The sequence below is a fragment of the Schistocerca gregaria genome, chromosome 8 (assembly GCF_023897955.1).
Source record: "Schistocerca gregaria isolate iqSchGreg1 chromosome 8, iqSchGreg1.2, whole genome shotgun sequence".
Lineage (NCBI taxonomy): Eukaryota > Metazoa > Arthropoda > Insecta > Orthoptera > Acrididae > Schistocerca > Schistocerca gregaria.
The window spans coordinates 438,714,479-438,730,899 of NC_064927.1; the positions used below are offsets into that span (position 1 = coordinate 438,714,479).

At 40.9% G+C, this 16,421-nt stretch overlaps 1 protein-coding gene across 4 annotated transcripts in view; it reads left to right on the top strand.

Annotated features, from left to right (window-relative positions):
- LOC126284476 (uncharacterized) overlaps nt 1–16,421 on the top strand; it is a 91,229-nt gene that overhangs the window by 39,809 nt on the left and 34,999 nt on the right. For 2 of the 4 annotated variants that reach the window (XM_049983431.1, XM_049983433.1), the window contains exon 7: nt 581–706. The exons of the other annotated variants lie outside the window; for them this stretch is intronic. In XM_049983431.1, the coding sequence (XP_049839388.1) occupies nt 581–706 (126 nt within the window). The remainder of the gene's footprint in view (nt 1–580; nt 707–16,421) is intronic. 4 annotated transcript variants of the gene reach the window in all.

The window sequence follows — 16,421 nt, forward strand, 5'->3', positions numbered from 1 at the left end:
CTTTGATAAATTACACAGACGTGAAAATACTGTAAGTTGTACTCTTTATGTATTTTGATAGGTAATTCAGGTCATTTTGATGTTTTTGAACATGTAGTTTGGATTGTGATGTCAGAGGGACTACAGAAAATAACTGGGCTAGTTACACCATCTTGCATTTTCATTTTACTTTCCCAACAGCATAACTGGGACAGTTCCCCCATTTTGAATTTTTCAAGCTCACACTACTCCCACCTTGCATTATCAATTTCTTGCCACTGCCCCCTTAAATCCTACGATTGCAGCACTGCCTAGCAAAGGCTGCTTGGACTTGTGTTAGTTGTGAGTGACTACAGAGCCACCCAGTTTTATGACAATGACTGGTCATGACTTTCAATTGATTTTTCGCGCATAGTGTGTGATGTGTATTCTTTCATGTTTCATTTATCCCTATAAGTTCCATATATTGGATTATGTAGAGATGTATCTCCGCATAAGTTCAAAACTTTACTCTCTACTTTGCCCGGTTTCGAATTACGTGTACTGCATGAAACATTACGTTGCTTGAGAAGAGTTAATTGTTAGCTTACAATGTCCACAGTGGAAATAAAATGCAAGCCTAATAAAACATTCAAGAACGACTGTAACAACTGCACCTGTAATGCTGAAGGAACCAAGGCATGTTGCACTACTCGTAACTGCTCCCTGCCATGGCCTGGATACCCAGGTGAGTATGCATTTATATATACTTCTATATATGTATGTGTAAATAGAGAACTATTTGACATCAAATTTAAATTTAAGTGTTACAGAGTCTTGTGCTCTGGTCTGTATTTTTTATCACCCACCTTGAAATACTCTAAATACCTTGAGAAAATACTTCCTATTAAATTTACATTCCATGTTGACAAAGTTCTCTTTTAAGAAAAGTTTTTATTGTTAATTTCACTGTGTATTTCATTTTCTCTCTACTTCAGCAATTGTCAGTTATTTTTCTGGCCAAATAGGAAAACTCATACGTAAATATTATCACTTATCCTAATGTAATTCCCTCATAATTGGCATCTCCTGATTAGAGGGGAACTTGTAAGCAAAAGTCGGAAATTTTTAGTATTTTTCAAAACATGTTCTATAATGTTCACTTTTTCCAGCCTATATCGTATATAATTTATCTGTATGACCATTGGAAACATTTTATTTTTAATTCTATTGCATTACTTACGTATCTGTGAAGCTAACTAATTTTGAATATCGATCTCTTTATATAAAGCTATGATTGAAACTACACCACATAAATGGCTGGGTTTACATTACTGAGAGAAGATATGCAGTGCTCAATGTTGGTTGCCCTGCTGTTTTCAATTTGTCTGTCGCTTCGCTACGTTTTATTTGAAAATAGGTGACTTTAGCGTAGAACTGTGTCTTTGAAAGTGCTTCGGTGTAGTTCGACACATTATAAACATGCCTAGAGCTGCCACCCTGTTTAAGAAGCGTACATTTGGTGGTAACCAACATGATATGAAAGAAAAAATTATCTGGTTACCATTAGGACGAATCCACCATCAGTGTAGATACAGTTGATCAGAATGTGACATCAGAGAGCAAGAGACACGACCACCATCCTTATTAGTGAATCCAAATTAAGTCCTCAATTTGAGGAACTAGGATCATTCGAGGAGATTTTATCAAATAGCATTTGTGGTTTAGGCTATGTGTTAGTTGATATGATCATTTTAATATTAACTCTTTATATTGCAATATTTGGTGGGCAAATAAGTATAGATGAAGATCCTTCAGTAATAAATGTGGCAATGTCCATTACCGTAACGAAAAAGATATAGAAGCTATTTTCGAAGCAGAACATGAGCCACAAAATCTAAAATTACATGAAATCCATTCAGTTACTGTTTCAACCTCGATCTGAGACATGGTACAATTTCCGAAAGTCTGAAGTTTCAAGGGTGTGTTTCGAACGCAAGAATTCCTTTCCTGAAGCTGAAAAGCAAATGGGTAGTCAATGACACTTTGTGATCAAGTAATGATGAAAACGTGGGAAGAATAAGAGTGTTAAGGCAAATCATCAACCCTGGCTGTAAAGGGAGTGTAACTTTTAGACCAACAAGAGTTGCCAATTCATATTGTGCAGCTGAGTTCAGCTCCAAAGAAGCAAGATCAGAACAAAGGAAGATGCTTTTAGAGAGAGGAGGACTAAGAGAAGATCTTAACTACGCTTCTTGGTGCTTTTGAGACTCATTTAAAACATTAGTGAGTTTTTATCAAACAAAATATCCTCCCAGTCAGGGTATCATATATGGGTTGTAACGGCTGCAAGTGCAGGTATTTCTGTTGGTGCCTGAGGACGGTTTACGAAACTTTACATCAGTATTTGCGTGATTTCCAGAGTAATAATTCTAGTCATTACAAGCCATATGTTTTTAGGTCGGTTAGTACCTCTAAGTGCGTGTGGCAAGAGCGAGCCATTAATGTTTATTTTCCCATGGGCAGTAAGTCAGATGTTGAAGTGTGGACTCGTAGATGCAAAACAGCTAGTCCATACTGACAGGCATAGTCCAGTTAGTAGTGCAGTAGGACTCTGCAGAAAACGTTAGGTCGCAAAGCTTGTGATCTGGTTGTCGGAATACTGTTCACAGCAGAGAAAAACATATCTTCTGGTAAACCTTCCGGGATGTAAGGTCGTGGTCCATGAAACTCTTCAGCTCCTAACGTTTCGTCCAGAGCTGCGCTGTACATCTTCAAAGGGGTGTTTCTCCTCCGGTGAGTCTTGCCGACTGACGGGTCGAACGTCTGAGAGCGACTTATATTTCGTAGAAAGTGGGCGTGGCCAAAGTTACACGTGATATGCAGAGGTAATCTTTGTCAGAGATAAAACTTAACTATCGATCTTAATCTCGTAACAGATAAAACTGTCTAGCAATTCTGTAGTGCTACTGTCCAAATATCACCAAGTTTCATGGTCTCTTCTTTCCGATTAAAATTATCCCTATGTTTATATATTTCAATTGCTTCTCTACAAAGCCGTGGGTAATAGTTCGTCGTTGTAGATAAAATTTTTGTTTCGGAAAACTTCACTTGATGATTTCCTGACTGAAAAGCGTGTTCTGCTACAGCCGATTTGTCCGTTTTCCCTAATCGGCAAATACTTCTGTGCTCTTTTAACCGTGTATTTACGCTTCTCTTCGTTATTCCAATATAAACTTTACCACATGTACACGGAATTTTATATACGCCACTGGCTGATAGAGGAGTGCCTTTATCTTTTACCTACCGGAGAACATGACAAATTTTCTTCGTTGGTCTAAAATCAGGTCTAATATCGTGTTTACTCAAAATCTTTCCAATCTGATCCGTTACTTTCTTTATAAAAGGGAGAGAGACTGTCTTCTTCCATCGTTTCTCGGGCTAGTCCTTAGGCTTTCTGTTGTTTGGGTGCAAAATTCTGCTTACTTCTTTTTTTTGAGTAGCCATTTTTCTCAAAAGCGTGCTTCAGATGTTTTAATTCGACGACTATATACTCCGGCGTGCAAATCCGTCTGACTCTGTCAACGAGACTTTTAGTCACACCTCTCTTTTGTTGTGGATGGTGGTTAGAGTTTTTATGTGCGTATCTGTCTGTGTGCGTTATTTTTCTAAAAATCTGTTGTTTCAATCTTCCATCTGTCTGTCTCATAACTAAAACATCCAAAACGGTATTTTGTTGTCATTTTCTCTCTCCATGGTAAATTGGATTCTTGGATTTATATTATTAAGGTAATCAAAAAGTTCTTCTCTGCCATGTGGCCAGACCACAAATGTATCGGCTACATACCGATACCAGCGAGATGGTTTCTTATCTGCTTTTTTCCAAAGCTGACTGTTCGAATTTCTCCATGTAGCAATTAGATACTGCAGGACCCAATGGGTTACCCATTACTAGGCCATTAAGTTGCTCATAAAATTCATTATTCCACTGGAACTGACTGGAAGTAAGACAATGTCTGAAAAGAGCAGTCAGATCTTCTGGAAAAATATCCGTTATAAAATCCATAACTTTGTTAACTGGAATCATAATGAATAAAGATACTACATCAAAACTTACTAAAGTATCTTCAGGAGTCAGAATTAAACCTTCAATTTTCTCTATAAGATGACGTGAGTCCTTTATATATGAGTCAGTTTTTCCAATATATGGTTGTAAACGAGTTGATAGATATCTTGCTATTTCATACGTAGGAGAATTGATAACACTAACGATCGGTCTGAGAGGAAGGTCCCTCTTATGTACCTTGGGTAGGCCATAAAGTCTAGGACATATAGCTTCAGTCTTTAATAAAGCTCTTTTTTCTTCTTTTTGAATAGAAGTGGCTGATTTTATCAGATTATTTGTTTTCCGTAGTTCGCTCGCTGTAGGATCTTTCTTAAGTTTTTTGTATTGTCCTGACGTTAAAAGATTCAAAATTTTGCTTTGATAATCCTCTGTATTTAAAACGACATAAGCATTCCGTTTATCAGCAGGAAAAATCACTATGTCTTCATCTGCATTTAAATCTCTCAGAGCATTTCTTTCGTCATTGGTTAAATTACTTTCCAGAGGTTTACTGCGGCATAGTACTCTGGTGGTTTCAATCCGGATTGCATTTGCAGTTTCTTTGGGGAGAGTACGTATACCTGCTTCTACATTTGCAATAATATCCTCTCAGACGTCTGACCTGTCAGTCAGCAAGACTCACCGGAGGAGAAACACCCCTCTGAAGATGTCCAGCGCAGCTCTGGACGAAACTTTAGGAGCTGAAGAGTTTCATGGACCACGACCTCACATCTCGGAAGATTTACCAGAAGATATGTCATCCGGTCGCGAAAGTCTTCATACTATGATCAAGAGAAAAAACAACCAGCAAATTGATGTGTGTACGCATTAAGACACCGCATATAAAAATACCGCCACTCACACCTGTTACGGAGCTCAGACTTCGAGAAGAATAGAATTATTCTAATCTCAAAAAAGGCAGATGTTGATAGGTGTGAAAATTAGGGAACTATCAGTTTAATAATTCACAGCTGCAAAATATTAACGCGAATTCCTTACATACGAATGGAAAAACTGGTAGAAGCCGACCTCGGGGAAGATCAGTTTGGATTCCGTAGAAATGTGGAAAAACGCAATGCAGTGCTGACCCTACTACTTATTTTAGACGATAAATTAAGGAGAGGCAAACCTACGTGGATAAAGCTGTTGACAATGTTGACTGGAATACTCTCTTCAAAATTCTGAGGGTGGCAGGGGTGAAATATGGGGAGCGAAAGGCTATTTACAATATGTACAGAAACCATCTGGCAGTTATACGAGTCGAGCGGTACGAAAGCAAAGAAGTTGTAGGGAAGCGAGTGAGATAGGGTTGTAGCCTATTTTCGATGTTGTTCGATCTGAATATTGAGCAAGCAGTAAAGGAAACAAAAGAAAAATTTTGAGTAAGAATTAAAATGTATGGAGAAGAAAGAGAGCAAAGGACCTGGAAGAGTAGTTGAGTGGAATGGACAGCGTCTTGAATTGAGGATATAAGATGAACATCAACAAAAGCAAAACGAGGATAAAGGAATGTAGTCGAATTAAATCAGGTGACGCTGAGGGAATTAGATTAGGAAATGAGAGACCTAATGTAGTAGATGAGTGTTGCTGTTTGGGGAGCAAAATAAATGATGATGGTCGAAGTGGACAGGAGATAAAATTAGACTGGCTATGGTAAGCAAAGCGTTTCTGAAGAAGATAAATTTGTTAACATCGAGTATAGATTTAAGCGTGAGGAAATCTCTTCTGAAAGTATTTGTATGGACTGTAGTCATGTATGGAAGTGAAACATGGACAATAAAAGCTTTAGAAATGTGGCGCCAAAGAAGAATGCTGAAGATTAGATTGGTGGTTCTGAACAGAATTGGGGTGAGGAGAATTTGTGGTATAACTTTACTAGAAGAAGGGATCGGTTGCTAGGACAGGTTCTGAAGCATCAAGGGATCACCAGTTTAGAATTGGAGGGAAGTGTGGAGGGTAAAAATCGTAGAGGGAAGCCTAGGGATGAATACAATAAGCAGTTTCAGAAGGATGTGGGTTGCAGTAGTTACTCAGAGATGAAGACGCTTGCGCAGGAGAGCTGCATCAAACCAGACTCTACACTGAAGCCCACAACAACAACAACAACAACAGCAATACCTGTTACACCCTGTACCAGGATAGTTCTGATGACGCCTTACCGCCTCGCTCCACAAGGTTCTGCCCGACTATTAAATTTCCATAGTCAGTCGCGACCAGAATGCCATCGGCGATTATCTACTACAGTACCAAGATATAAGCACTGATCATCTGATATGGCCACGTCTAAACCTTGTCACATTTCTAAACAAAGCTTTGGAGCAGCGCTCGAAGTCACTTCCTAGGCGACTATACAATATTGTACTTCACAAACACCAGATTAAACGACAAAGGTCATTGTACCACCAAGGCTGAACTGCGTTTCGCTGCATGGTCAGCTCTCAGCCAACACCAGTCGTGATCTGCGGAGAACAAGGTGACACTACGCCTGTTTGTACTTTTTGCTCAGCATATGACGTGATTCACGTCACTTTTCCTGGCATTTATATCTACAGCGTGAACAAGAAATTCCCCAGCAAAATTTCGGGCCCTATTTTGAGTACTGCTCAAGTCTTTGAGTTCCCTATCAGTTCGAATTAAAGGAAGACATTGTAGCAGTTCAAAGGTGAACTGCTTGATTTTGTACTCTTAAGTTCGATCAACACATGAGTATTATGGAATTACATCGTGAACTTAAATGGGAATCCCTGGAGAGAAGATGACATTCTCTTCCAGAAACATAGTTTTTAAAAAAATTAGATGAAGATGACCGCAGAGATATTCTGCTGCTGTTAACACACAATACGCGCAAGGACCGAAAAGGTGAGGCAAGTTGGGGCTAGTGCGGAAGCATATAGACAGTCGATATCCTTCCCTCTGCATGCGAGTGGAACATGTAAGGAAATGAGTAGTAGTGGTACAAAGTACCTTCCGCCTTACACCATACAGTGGCTTGCGGAGGACGTGTGGTAATGTGCATGTTGCCAACATCAAGTACCGTGAGTGAATGGAACAAGTTTGGTTTCAAATAAGACGAGCAGCGCTTAAGACATTTGCAGTGTTGTGTAGTTATTTTCAATGCAATACCGACACGAGCACTTGTAGTCTGGTCCCTTCAATCCCCCAAACCAACCAACCGAAACGAGGGGTATGAAATCGAACGAAACGTATTTACTAAGCAAGGAACCACGAGATACCATGGATCGCTTATACCAAAAGACACAGCAAGTCTCAATAATTTGCCGGTGCTGTTCCATTCCACGTTGAACATGCTTTTGTGGCACCATGATGGCCGCACCGTTTTCGAATACAGCCTCTAGTAATTTACAGGAGCAGGTTTGGCGAGTATCGACGTTGTAATTCTCCTATTTATTCCCTTTTCAGTTGCCTGAAAATTTCTGTTACACTTTCATGTAGCCTGTGCCCATCTGTGCGATACTAGAACCGCATCTCTGAAATCATCCGATGTTTGTTGCCTTGCTTCAAAAATTGCAGTAATACTGCAAGATTGGTCACTCTAGCATCTTGTATGCGAGCTCCGTTACACATGCATCGTTTTTTCATAGAATCATTCCAACAAGTCCAAATCTTCCATTCATCTGACTTAATACTAATGTGACTTTAATATCTCATTTCGTGTACCTTCTCGCTGTTACCTCTAAACCCCGACTACCTCATCTTGTTGGATACACTGTTCCCTGTCGAAGGTAAGCCACCTTGGACGTAGCCAATGGTTGGATGGATAACCGCTCGATTAAATGACACTTTTTTCCACAAAAACAGTAACAAAAATGGCTATAATGAGATGGCATAAATAAGATGACAGATACCTGCATTCATAAATTACAGCATTCAAAGAATGAGTCTTTAGCAGTAGCACGCATTTAGCACCTTCACTGTCACCTTCAACCAGTGGCAGTTCAGCACATTTTCTTCTTCTGCGGCCGGTTCCTCACCATCACTTCCCAGACCCAAATTAATCATTCAGTAAATCCTTGATGTGTGTTCCTTCTAGGGTAAATTACATGGACAGAAGAGAAGTCCCGAACAGCGACATCGCAAAATCTTCACTGCCTTGTAATTTTTGTCAGTTCCAGCCTTCTAAGCGCATCTATAGGGAGTACAAGATCTTCCTTTATATCAGACACCAGATGTTTGTCGCCATATTCTTGTATCTGCTGTACTAGTGATTTATTTTTCATGTGTGAGTTGCAGGTGAGGTTAGGGTCGGGAACGTGACCCAACTTATTCCCTCTCTACTAGGAATCCAGTTCCTAACCTATACCCTTTCTGTTGAAGACAAATCGGAGCATGTTAGCATATTTCTTATTGTGATTGTGATATTTAAGTATTTTCTCGAATTCATTTTCCATGTAAATCTTGTATTCAATATGTTCATCGCTCCCAATATTGTTAAAAACGTAACTTGCATATTTGCCCATTAACCAAATCACTGCGTTATTTTTTGCCTGAGGGTAGTAACTTTGCTCTGGTCTGAAGAAAATGTTAGTCGGTACATTGTTTGCTGAAGTTCTTGTTATTTGAGCAATTTTCTCCCTGGTCCACCTCCAGTTGATAATCCGATCTCCACATGTGTAACGATGAGGGACAATATCAAAGAGGTTGCATTTTCTGCAGAGGTTAGTGTCACTTAAACCGATGGCAAAGACACGCTCATTAGTGCTGATGATATTATTGACTACCTTGTACCACGCTGTTCTCACGTCAGACGAAAGAACATCACTACTGATATTTTTCCAGACACATTCTATGCTATTCCTGCATATTTAGTTTCTATGTTATTGGCTTTACGGCAAAGGAGAGGAAGGCTTGCGGCGTAATGTCCCTGATGATCAGTTCTTAAGCCAGTGTCCCGGATTAAATTCCAAACCTGTACACAGTATCTCACGAAGTGAGAGTATGTGAGACACTTAATTCTGACCCGTCCGGCAGGTGGGGGCCTTACGTTCAGCTTCTCTCTTGGAGATATTCGAGAGAAGAAGGCTGCTTGCCTGCATTGGGATTCATCCTCTCCCACCTCTCATCATCACCCAAAACAAATATGTCACCATACTACGGACACCTGCATCCAGCTACAGGCATCTAACCGCGAACAGCACCTATCTAATATCCTCAATACTTTGCGTCAGTCAAGGCCACAAACGTATTCCGGTTAGTTGTGAGTGCATCATCTCGGAACAAAGTGAATTCTAAAGTTGGGAAATTGTTGGTACTCGTATGGTGGCTGCTTTTGTCACCAAGGAGCCAAAGTATCGAAGATTTATACTGTATGAAAGGAAAGCGGAGAAACATCAATAAGTCACAAGGCGGAAGGAAGTGAGTTGAATGAGAAGTTTGTGATGAAAAAAGAATATTTATTACATAAATTTATCATTGGTTGATTTACGTAACAAATCTTCTCATTTTGCGTCACAGTCCTCCAGTTGCTGTTTCCAGCCACTTTTATCAATACTGTAGTTTCACAGTAGTGGACTTATTGTTTTTACTGCGTATGCGCAGTATGCCATTTATGTAGGTTCAAGGTGAACCGCCAGAGCCTGGACCTTTCATTGATCCACTCCAGGTCATTCTGCAAATCGTAACTTTCTTGTAGCCTTGCTACCTGTTTACAAACAACTGCATCTTCTGTGCAGAGCCGTAAAGAGCATCCCAGGCATTCAATTAGGTCATTTGTGCATGGTGTAAACAGTAACGGTCCTATCATATCTCGTTGAGATATACCATAAATTCCCTTTACACCTTTCGATGTTATTCTGTTAAGAGCGACATGTTGAATTTCCAAGAAAGCCTTGAAACCAGACGCAAATCTGGTCTGATACTCGGTAAACTTGTAATTTTTTTCTCGCTAAACGTCCAAGCGGGAACGTGTCACAAGCCTTACTGAAGTAAAGGAAAACGGCATCAACCTGAGCGCCGACCTCTTCAGTGCTGTGTATCTACATGTCATCTACATGACTACTCTGCAATTCACATTTAAGTGCTTGGCAGAGGGTTCATCGAACCACTATCATACTATCTCTCTACTATTCCACTCCCGAACAGCGAGCGGGAAAAACGAACACCTAAACCTTTCTGTTCGAGCTCTGATTTCTCTTATTTTATTTTGATGATCATTCCTACCTATGTAGGTTGGGCTCAACAAAATATTTTCGCATTCGGAAGAAAAAGTTGGTGACTGAAATTTCGTAAAAAAGGTCTCGCCGCGACGAAAAACGTCTATGCTGTAATGACTTCCATCCCAACTCGTGTATCATATCTGCCACACTCTCTCCCCTATAACGCGATAATACAAAACGAGCTGCCCTTCTTTGCACCCTCTCGATGTCCTCCGTCAATCCCACCTGGTAAGGATCCCACACCGCGCAGCAATATTCTAACAGAGGACGAACGAGTGTAGTGTAAGCTGTCTCTTTAGTGGACTTGTTGCATCTTCTAAGTGTCCTGCCAATGAAACGCAACCTTTGGCTCGCCTTCCCGACAATATTATCTATGTGGTCCTTCCAACTGAAGTTGTCCGTAATTTTAACACCCAGGTACTTAGTTGAATTGACAGCCTTGAGAATTGTACTATTTATCGAGTAATCGAATTCCAACGGATTTCTTTTGGAACTCATGTGGATCATCTCACACTTTTCGTTATTTAGCGTCAACTGCCACCTGACGCACCATACAGCAATCTTTTCTAAATCGCTTTGCAGCTGATACTGGTCCTCGGATGACCTTACTAGACGGTAAATTACAGCATCATCTGCGAACAGTCTAAGAGAACTGCTCAGATTGTCACCCAGGTCATTTATATAGATCAGGAACAGTAGAGGTCCCAGGACGCTTCCCTGGGGAACACCTGATATCACTTCAGTTTTACTCGATGATTTGCCGTCTATTACTACGAACTACGACCTTCCTGACAGGAAATCACGAATCCAGTCGCACAACTGAGACGATACCCCATAGCTCCGCAGCTTGATTAGAAGTCGCTTGTGAGGAACGGTGTCAAAAGCTTTCCGGAAATCTAGAAATACGGAATCAACTTGGGATCCCCTGTCGATAGCGGCCATTACTTCGTGCGAATATAGAGCTAGCTGCGTTGCACAAGAGCGATGTTTTCTGAAGCCATGCTGAGTTTCCAAAGATTTTTGTCTGCGGGATGCTCGTTGATTTTTACAAAGAAGATTTTCGTTCTACTAAAACGTTGTAATACATTGTAAGGTGTCAGGCCAATCCAACACCTTCCATGAAAATCCAGTAGTGTCACATAGCTCCGAATAAATCGTGACATTAAATGAACTAAAGTAATACAAGTAACGAGTGAGCAAATGGAATACCACAGACTAACACAAGAATGCCTAAATGCATATCATACCTTCCCACCGTGAGACAGATGCAGTTCCTAGGGGGGAAACGAGAACAGAAGCGGAGAGCAGAAACGTGTTAAGCTAGGGGGCCGTACGATAAGGGACGGACTGGACACCCACGTCGCCAGCCTACCGCTAAGACCACACTACCCGCACGTCTTAGCGTGAGACTTTTTCACGCCTCTGTTACGTCAAGGACCACCCCCCAGCCCATGTTAAAAGCTAGAGCCCTCCAGAAAAACAGTATAGATCTTACGATAACACAAAAAGGGCCACAACACCCGCACGTTTTAGCGTGAGACTTTTTGCATCTCTGTTACGTCAAGGACCACCCCCCAGCCCATGTTAAAAGCTAGAGCCCTCCAGAAAAACAGTATAGATCTTACGATAACGCTAAAAGGACCACACCACCTGCACGTTTTAGCGTGAGACTTTTTCACGTCTCTGTTACGTTGCAAACTTTAAAAACATTGCCCCACTACGAAAAGTATAACGTTTCTCATTGGATAGAGAGAGTTTTTGTAGGCGGAGCTTAAGGTTAACATTGAGACCCTGATTGGTCAGATTAAAACACAGCCAGATAGTTTTTTTTAAACCAACTTCGGTAAATTGTAGTAAGGAGAAGTTAGGAGAGAGTTACTTCCGAGACGTCGAGCTGGATGGCTGCTGCGCCGGCCGCCGCCCCCCTGACGAACACCGACAATGTAATGAACGCACGCGATGCCGCATAACAGAGCATAAAGCTTCACTTAGAACTGCAGAAGTCTCATCTGTTACACCTCCTTTTTGCGTAATACTAGTGTCAATCGTCAATTAAAGCTCATGGTGTTCACATTTGCCACTTGAAGTAAAAATCTGAAACGCGATGATTTTTCTGTTATATAGTTATTGAGAAGGCACATCAGCCACTGTAATTTACGACAAGTTAGATAAGTTATTAAAGATAATCGAGGGTCACTGTAGACCATTTTAATAGTTTTCTCTGTTGTGAAACTTAATTTAATCCTAGATTATGGATGTGATATGGCATAGATCATCCTTCGATCCATTGTAGAACTTGGAAACCCATTCAGGGAATATTCCTTCACATTTTTGTTGAACGCAGTTGGTTTTTACCATCCTGTATTAAAACACTTCCTTTTGTCAATAGTGCAATTTATAAACAATGTTTCGTGAGTAGAATAAAATTTCCAATGATAAACTTAACTGCTTTTTCGACGTTATTTTACCAGCTAACTAAAAATAGGAAAGCCTTGAACCCCTTCCACTTAATTTAGTTAGTATTAAGATTCTTTTACAGGGAGTGCAGTGGAGCTGACGCTGAGATCATTTAGTATTTGGTTATATCATCGCTAGTCTCACTGAACTCTTCTGAATTCTACATGCCATGTGTGGTCTGGCGTCTCCTTACCAGCAAGAGGTCCCAGGTTCAAACTAGTCAATTCCCTAAAAAACATGCTCAGAGCGTCGTTGCGCGAAAGTGGTAGGGGGACACGACATAGAACAAAAAGACACCACCATGAATGTTTAGAACATGTGCATTATACACGTTCCTTAACAAACTGATGTCTGCGACGTAGGCCTATATTTACATGCATCTGCCCTGCTACCCTTCTTGAAAACTAGGATTACCTGCACTTTTTCCGGTTGCTAGGTACCCTTAGTAGCTCCAACGATCTGCAATAGAATGGAGTGAAAGGGGAGTAAGTTATTTTGCATAACCTCTGTAGAATCTTACAGGTGTCTATTCGGTGATAAGTTATCTCAGAATCTACAATTTCGAAATTCGTACAACGATCGCAAGGAAGTACTGTGTTATGATCTTCCGCGGTGAAACTTTTTTGGAAGACCGAATTCAGTATTTTGGCCTTCTCTCTTTCAATTTCAGTTTCGGTGTCAATATTGACAATGACCGAATAAGTGATTTCGAACCAATCACTGATTTTACGTAAAACCAAAATCTCTTACGGTTTTTAGTCAGAATGATTTTCCTTGCAGGGTCACCGACACTTCTCTCATTACTCTCCTTACGCTTCGTTCAGCTTTTATTTGCCGGCTAGGTTTCCACTGCTCTTGAATCTGCGATGAAACTGTTTACGTAGCAGTTGTCTAGCATGGCTATTAATCCAAGAGGGTCTATCCCATTCTCTAATTTCGCTTAAGGACCGCGACGACGATGAAAGAGAAATTAATGCTCGTAGGAAGCATATTGAAAATCGTTTTTCCTGGCTCCTTTTGTAAATGGGACAAGAAAGGGAATGATCAGTAATGGTGCAACGCACCCTCTGCCACACACCACATGTTGGCCTGTGAAGTGTGTATGTAAATGTAGGTGTAGACGATAACCACATGTTTTTTGGCACTAGAGGTGTTCAGTGTGATTGATACTGTTTGTTACATATCCCTCCTTCCTGATTACCAAAGGATCACGAGTTTATGCGAACACATTTGGCTACTCTCAACTTTCAGCCCGTGGGACACGCTCTCCTGTAACACCGACACGTTTTTTGGGAATGTGAAAAACAGCAGTGGCTTTCAATGTCCCCATAACAAGAAATTAAAGGGATTAAGTTGAGTCAAACGGGAAGCTATTGGCAGCTGACCTCAGGTACAAAACAGTCGTCCATTAAACGTTTCTGGCAGTCACTGCACTACGAGTCTTAGGATACGGTGTGGTCCCTTATCTTCCGTGAAACAATCTGTTCTTTCTTTGCCTGTATTTTGTCGAGAATGAAATGGTGACAAACTGAACCTATTAATACGTCTGATAAAGTGTGTAGTCCTGCGAGTCTGTTACCCACATTTCCTGTCCACACACGCGATCTACAGCGAATCTAATGCCCTGCTTCTGTGATCACTCGAGGGCTTACGTTTACTGTCATGTGCCTGTAATGGTATTTAATTGAGAGCCCATTATTAGGCCTAAAGAAAATACTAGCTGTTAGCTGCGGATCTTCAGCGTTCCGTAATCCGACATGGTGGTGCTGTACCGAATAGTTTTCACCCGTTGTAAGTGAAATGGATAAAATAATTGCTCGTGCAGAACTGTTTAAGGAAGATCGTTGCTTTTGCCTTCGCCTGTTGCAATAATTGGCACACTAGTTTAGAGATAGTCTTCTAGTCGTTGCACCAGCAGTCACTCTATAATAAGGCGTCGGTTTCGGGATTACAGCTGGCTCTTATCCTTCTTGCGAATCACGGTGGCCTCCAGGGCGCTGGAAAAACCTGCTGAACATTTTTTCTCGGGTTTTGAATTGCGGCACTGAGACAGCCGTTCAGCGCACGTGACACTTACTTGTCGATTAACCATAATAGAGTACCACGTATGACACTTCCTGCGTGGACTAACGCGACTTGTTTCACTGTTTACTTTGTTCATATGGAAATGCTAATCTCGTTTCGATAGCAGTACAAACTCAAAACTACACGTAATAAATGAATGGCGGATTTGTCCTTTATCCTTTTGCTGTACTACATACCCGCTCATTTCACTTCCTCGTTTTACGGGCGCAATGTGCTAATTGTCTATCGCAGGATAGCTACGAAGTCTTTCACGACTGTGGCAAGACCTATTTTAAAATGTAAATTAAAACTATTTAAAATATGCGAGGGAGGGAGTGTGACAGTGCAGGAATTGAGCCACGTACACACTATTGCGTGACAGAGAGTGCCATAACACTGCTGAATGGAAATTAAGGAAATCAGCCACATATCGGTACAGACGTAACCCCATAAAAAGATCAAACAACAAGCAGTGGAAAGACCGGAGTTGTTGTGAACTGCCTCTGAGCGCTATGGGACTTAACAAATCACTGCGTTTACCAGTTCCTCTTGTGTTTGACTCTATAAGAAATTTTCAAAAATAATGTACAGTTATACCATCTTGCTCATTTGAATACTGCCGAGGGAGCGGTGCTGGTATTCGTAGCTGACTTTCGTTTGTGGGTACGTGCAACTGCAACAACGCAATAGAATCCACTTCATTATCGTAATCCATTGACTTTATAAGGTGTGTCGCCAAACTGTGTCGTCGAAACCGCGCTGTCTTTGAATTCCATATGTACGCTAAGTGAACTGTCACTTCTGCAGCAGACGTCTGCTTGTTGAAGGACCATATGTTTGCTGCCGAAATTGCAGCTCACTCAGCGTACATATGGTAAAGTTAGCATGGGAGCCAACAAAGAAAGAGTTGTCGATTTCATTAGACACTACGTCCGTTTCAGTGTAAATGAAATACCAAATATCTTGAGACAGCATACGGTGATATGCAAGACGGGTTTCGCAACTTGGGTTGTCGAAACGTTTGTGCTGGTTGTATGCACCTTTGTAGGCCCACGACGTCATCGTAGAACAACAACAAAAAATTTTCACAGGTCTCGGACTAAAGGACACGGTTTTTCTATGAGTATTGGACAAGCAATTTATGACGTTTCCATCTGAAACAAAATGTGACTAAGGAATGTTATCATTTGGGCTTGCCATAAAAATCGTTTGAAAGAATAGTGTTATCTGTTGAGTAAGAAATGAGCAACGTGTTCTGGGGTGCTCAGGATTGCATTCTGATTAATTTTCCTCAGGCTATACAAACATAACTGCTCTCCACTACATTTAGACAGTTCTAGAATTCCCTCACACACGGCACAATAAAATCCTTGGGACAAGAGCATTGTGTAACAGGATAACACGTGACCTAGCACTACTACAGAGACTCCAAAAAAGCTGAGACACTGTAGCAGAGAAGTATTACTCACAAACCTGCATGCCTGACTTTTCAACCTCCTACTGCTGGCGTTTAGAACGCAATGCAAAGAGATGCTAAGGTATATACAGAAGTATGCGATTGCTTCTAGCCAACCTGAACAGATTTAAGATGTAAGGGAATTTCAAACTTAGAGAACTATGTACAGGGATTATATAAGAAATAAACTTTGTTTTATAACAGCGGA